Source organism: Haemaphysalis longicornis, unplaced genomic scaffold (assembly GCF_048455015.1).
Source record: "Haemaphysalis longicornis isolate Haplotype H1 unplaced genomic scaffold, Haemaphysalis longicornis Haplotype H1 scaffold_6, whole genome shotgun sequence".
Taxonomy (NCBI): domain Eukaryota; kingdom Metazoa; phylum Arthropoda; class Arachnida; order Ixodida; family Ixodidae; genus Haemaphysalis; species Haemaphysalis longicornis.
Genome location: NW_027526407.1, coordinates 35,887,958 through 35,893,500, shown reverse-complemented (window position 1 = coordinate 35,893,500; position 5,543 = coordinate 35,887,958). Strand labels below are relative to the sequence as shown.

At 49.9% G+C, this 5,543-nt stretch overlaps 1 protein-coding gene across 1 annotated transcript; it reads left to right on the top strand.

Annotated features, from left to right (window-relative positions):
* On the top strand, nt 1-1,597 carry LOC144141490 (heat shock protein 70 A1-like). The gene has a single exon (XM_077673046.1). It carries the CDS (start codon nt 1-3, stop codon nt 1,582-1,584), a length of 1,584 nt encoding a protein of 527 aa, XP_077529172.1. The 3' UTR covers nt 1,585-1,597.
* Nucleotides 1,598-5,543: the final 3,946 nt, after the last annotated feature.

The window sequence follows — 5,543 nt, the reverse complement described above, 5'->3', positions numbered from 1 at the left end:
ATGAAGCACCTCCCCTTCACGATAGTCAACGTCAACAACGTGCCCAAAATCAAGGTGGTGTTCAAGGGCGAAGAGAAGATATACAACGCCGAAGAGATTTCTGCCATGATTCTTACTAAGATGCGCGAGGTCGCTGAGGCGTACCTGGGTCGGAAGGTAACGCTGGCCTGCGTCACCGTGCCGGCGTACTTCAACGACTCCCAACGCCAGGCGACCAAGGATGCCGCGACCATCGCAGGTCTCTCCGTACCCAAGATCCTCAACGAGCCGACGGCGGCGGCCCTCGCCTACGGTCTCGACAAATTCGTCGCTGGTGAGAAGAAGGTGCTCATTGTGGACTTGGGTGGCGGCACGTTCGACGTGTCGTTGCTGAACATCAAGGACTCGAAGACATTCGACGTTCTCGCCACGGCTGGGGACACGCACCTCGGTGGGGAGGACTTCGACAGCCGCCTCGTGGATTACTTTATTCAGGAAATCAAGCGCAAGTTCAAGGTAGACATCACAAACAAGGCGCGCGCCGTCCGTCGCCTGCGAACGGCCGCCGAGCGAGCGAAGCGCATTCTTTCCTCCACGGCTGAAACAAGCATTGAAATCGACGCGCTTTTCGAAGGCAACGATTTTTACACGAAAATCACTCGGGCCCGCTTCGAAGAGCTCTGCCTGGACCTTTTCAAGAGCACCTTGGCGCCGATCCAGAGGGCGCTGCAAGACGCCAAAGTCGACAAGACGAAGATTGACGAGGTCGTTCTTGTTGGCGGCTCCACACGAATACCGCGGATTAAAAAGCTCGTCAAGGAGTTCTTCAACGAGAAGGAACCCTGTCACAACATCAACCCGGATGAAGCTATCGCCTACGGAGCGGCGGTAAGCGCCGCACTCACGGCCGGCGTCCAGGACGAAAAAATCAAGAACGTCAAGCTTTTAGACGTTAACCCGCTATCGCTTGGCATTGAAACAGCCGGTGGCGTCATGTCCAAGATCATCGCCCGCAACACCAAGGTGCCCTGCAAGACTTCGAAGATGTTCACGACGTACTCGGACTACCAGACGGCCGTCACGATCCAGGTGTACGAAGGCGAGCGGACCATGACCAAGGACAACCGGCGACTGGGGCGCTTCGAGCTCTCCGGCATACCGCCAGTGCCCAGGGGCGTTCCCAAGATCAACGTGACGTTCGAAATTGACGAGAACGGCATCCTCAGCGTGTCCGCCAAGGACGAGAGCACGGGCAAGGGCCAGTCCATCGTCATCACGCACGAGAAGGGCCTGCTGTCTCAGGGGGAGATCGACCGCATGCTGAAGGAGGCTGAGATGTTCCGGCTCGAGGACATCGCGCAGAGGGAGAGAGTGGCGGCCATGAACTCGCTACAGAACTACATCTTCAGCGTGCAGCAGTCCATCAAGGAGGTGGTCAGTAGCAAAATCGCCCCCGACGAGAAAACGAAGGTGGCGAACGCGTGCAGGCAGGCGAATACGTGGGTCGAGGAGCATCAGCACGCGGCTGCTGTAGATGTCCAGGCCAAGCTGAGGGAACTGCAGGACGTGTGCTCGCCGCTGATGGTCAAGATGCACATGGGCTAAAAGGGAGGATGGCTTGGTGGTGCTCTCGTTTCCATTGCTGCCTCGCATTGGTTATAACCGCTTCTGCACAATAAATTTCAGCAGTTCTTCGAACAAGTCTGTCTCTGTGAGAATGAGGCGTCACTGCTCTTTGCGCATGCGCAGCACGGCTCTCCAGGAGCCACGCCAAACTGCTCACCCTCGGCCAGTGTAGCTCATGCTACAAAAGTAAGGACTGATTGTCTTTATACAATAAGGAGGCTCGTAGCCAAAGGAGGGCATGCGATCTTCATATTCGCAGCAATGCGAAGTACTAGCTGCTTCACGTGATTCTTTCACGTGGTATCGGCGTCGTTGAAATCACCGGGGAATAACAAGTCTGTACAGACGTGCAGCCGCCCGTTGCGGAAATTCTGGCATGAGAATAGCTGTCGCGTCGCTCTCACCCAAACAACCACCGGACATCCATGATCCGACCACCGTGCGTTCATTCAGGATACAGCGGACGACCGCTGGGCGTCCGTTTCAGGGCCGATGGACGTACCATGTACGTCCGTGGGACGTCCGGATTTAAAACTTACGTACGTCCAGTCGGACGTCCGAAATTGCATGTATTTAGGAGGTTCAGTAAACATTTTCAGAATCGCATAACGAGAAACTTATGTCCCTGCAACAAATTACACCGCACAAGACCAACACACTACCGGGCGGACAGGTGTACATAGACACAGTGAACTTCACTTTTTCGTTGGCGGCTCTCAATTGTAATATATCGTTCCCCAACGTTTGGCGCAAGACTTGTCCGCCGCCAACCCCCGTGCATCTTGTGCAAGGGCACCCACCCAACGGCGGACAAGTCTTGCGCCAAACGCTACCTGCCGCCTGTGAATCGTAGAAAGCATCAGCTGCATCAGCAGCAGTCCTCCCGACAGGCCCGCTCTCCCTCCCCTGAACTCCGTGGTGGTAGTTCGCGCTTCCGCCAATCTGGCTCATCAACGAGGCGCAATGCCAGTCAGAGAAGGAGCATCTCGAAGCATCGTTCCGGATCCATGATGATGACGTCGTTGAGGAAGTGGACGCCCTCCCGTGGCAGAACTCCAAGTGAAGGCCTGTCGAGGTCCCATTCCCGCCGGTCTACATACGGTTCTGTTCAAGAACTCATCCTGCTGCAGCTCCCAGTTGAGGTCTCGATCTCGGTCAGAGTCCCGATCCTGCTCCAAATCCGAGCCACTGGCCAAGCAGCAAGCGAAAGGAGAGAAGCACAACCAGGTGAGCTGGGCTTCAGTTATCTCTCCCGCTGCTCGCCCCCCCCCCCCCCCCCCATCCCCTTCTCAGCAATGCATTGAGTGTAACAAGCTCCAGGCAGAAATTCAAACACTAAGGACAGAGATAAAACGCTCAAAAAGTTCATGGCAGAACAGACTAAGGCCATTAACATTCTTACACAATACATTTCTGCAGTCAGAGAGGTAACTTCTAAAAAAAAAAAACACCCCCACCTCCAAGCATTCATCCACCGGACCAACAGCCAATAATCGGAAAGAAACGCAAAATAGAGAACCAAGAAGAAGACACAATGGAGACAAACCCCCAGTATGACACCAGAGAAACATTAAATGCCAGCCTTGGTGATGTTACAGCACCGATACTAAACCAACTCCAAGCCATCGCCTCCCAACTTAATCAGCTGTCGGCGCAGGCACAGAATACTCAACATAGAGTGGAGAGTCTTGAAACTCAGACTACACCCCTCCCAGGCCGTCTTGCGCGCAGAGAGAAGCCATATCATCGCCCGGTATTAAATGACACGACTAATGACCTTTCCATCAACCATAATGACCACTAGTGCAAAATATAATGCGTGCTGCCCCACTGTCGTTTGGCAGTGGAATTGCAGGGTATTCAAAAATAAGAAAGGTGACCTTCAACAGCATATTGCTGATCAACAAGAACCACCCAACGTAATAGCGATTCAAGAATTAACGGTGGTTGCCAAGCTCCCGGGCTATATTACACAGACAACGCAAGAAAGCAGAGACGTGTGCACTTTTATTAAGAAAAACATTACTGCCATCCACCACCAGCTACCTAGTAACCCCCATGATTGCGTCCTTACAGAGCTGGTTTCGCAGAAACTCAAACGTACGAGCAGTGTGTCCATCCTTAACATTTACTGTCGCCCCAAAGCGCCGGGATTGACAGACATGATCCGACAAGCAAAGTGCCTGGCGGGTTCCCACCCATTCATCGTTTTGGGTGACTTTAACGCTGCTCTCTCTGAATGGGGATACACGTACGTCACCAAACGGGGCAAAGAACTGTCGAAAATAATAGACGAGGAAAACCTCACTCTCCTCACCGAGCCAAGTGCCCGAACTCGTATAGGCACGAGCACAGCCCGGGATACTAGCCCTGACCTTACGCTTGTTGCACACGCCCCAAATGCCACCTGGAGCAATACGGAGGACAACCTTGGGAGTGATCATATGATACTACAGACGAAAATCCCAGAGCCTCAGTTCCGTAGGGTCATCGGGGTAGCAAAACTTACTGATTCGCAAGCACTACGCTACACTCTAAACTTTTTTTCCACCCATATACTCCCTAGAGGTTCTTTTTCGCCTGTCCTCTAGTGATCCTCCTTGGAGGAGTTTTTTTTACTACATGGAACAGGGAGGTTTTGTTTACCTCCTCAAAACAGGGTGTTTTTAGGTGATAGAAAGGAGGTAGTTAGGGAGTGTTAAGAAATGTTAGGGAGAATTTAAGGAGATCAAAATGGAGTATTCTTTACTTCCTCAAGGCGTTTTTAAGTGATGTTTATGGACTTTTTAGGCGGTTGAATAGGAGCTTATTATGGCTCCCTTGGGAAGTACTTATGTTATTTTAGGGGCGTTTTGAGGAGGTTCAAGGGTAGCATTTACTTCTTTTGCATGGAGTTTTACGTTTTGTAGGCCTCGCGAGGGGAGTTTTTAGGAGGTTCAAGGGAAGCATATATTTCTTTTGAATGGAGTTTTGCAAAGTTTGGGCGGTTTTGTAGGCCTTCCGAAAGGAGTTTTTTCAAGGCCACCAGGGAGAGTTTCTAGTTCCCTGCGGGAGTACTGATTTCACACGGTTTTGCTCGGTTTCAGGTTTATTTCAAACGAACTTTCGCATACAAGTTTACATGGTACATGGTGTACACAAGGAGGCTCCGAAATAAAAACTTAGGCCGACCTCCTATAAGAAAGCAAAAATGGTAAATTGCTAAAAACACGCCAGTTAGGAATGGAAGACAGCAATAGAATGCTAGTTGAACAAACCGTAGAATTAATATTACTACAAGAACTGGAAATACGCGAAAAACAAAGATAGGCGCAAACACAACCACATGGTAAGTGAAATCATTATATAATAATAGCGGATCAAGAACGCGTCAGTACTTATCAGAACTTATCAGAACGCATCAGCACTCAGTACACAAAGTGAAAAAAATGGTTGCAGTGGTTTACAACAACAAAAAAATTTCAGTTGGTGGTGAAATGAGCGACCTGTGTGCTAGTTGAACAAACTGTAGATACAATATTACTACAAGAACTGGAAATACGCGAAAAACATATAGGCACAAACACAACGGCATTGTAAGTGACATCATTATATAATAATAGCGGATCAAGAACGCGTCAGTACTTATCAGAACTTATCAGAACGCATCAGCACTCAGTACACAAAGTGAAAAAAATGGTTGCAGTGGTTTACAACAACAAAAAAATTTCAGTTGGTGGTGAAATGAGCGACCTGTGTGCTAGTTGAACAAACTGTAGATACAATATTACTACAAGAACTGGAAATACGCGAAAAACATATAGGCACAAACACAACGGCATTGTAAGTGACATCATTATATAATACTAGAGGATTGAGAACGCGTGAGTACTTATCAGTACGCATCAGTACTCAGTACACAAAGTGAAAAAAAATGGTTGCAGTGGTTTACAACAACA

What these genes read in the sequence shown, in the direction of transcription:
- LOC144141490 (XM_077673046.1), top strand. Translation starts at nt 1, where the DNA reads ATGAAGCACCTCCCCTTCACGATAGTCAACGTCAACAACGTGCCCAAA.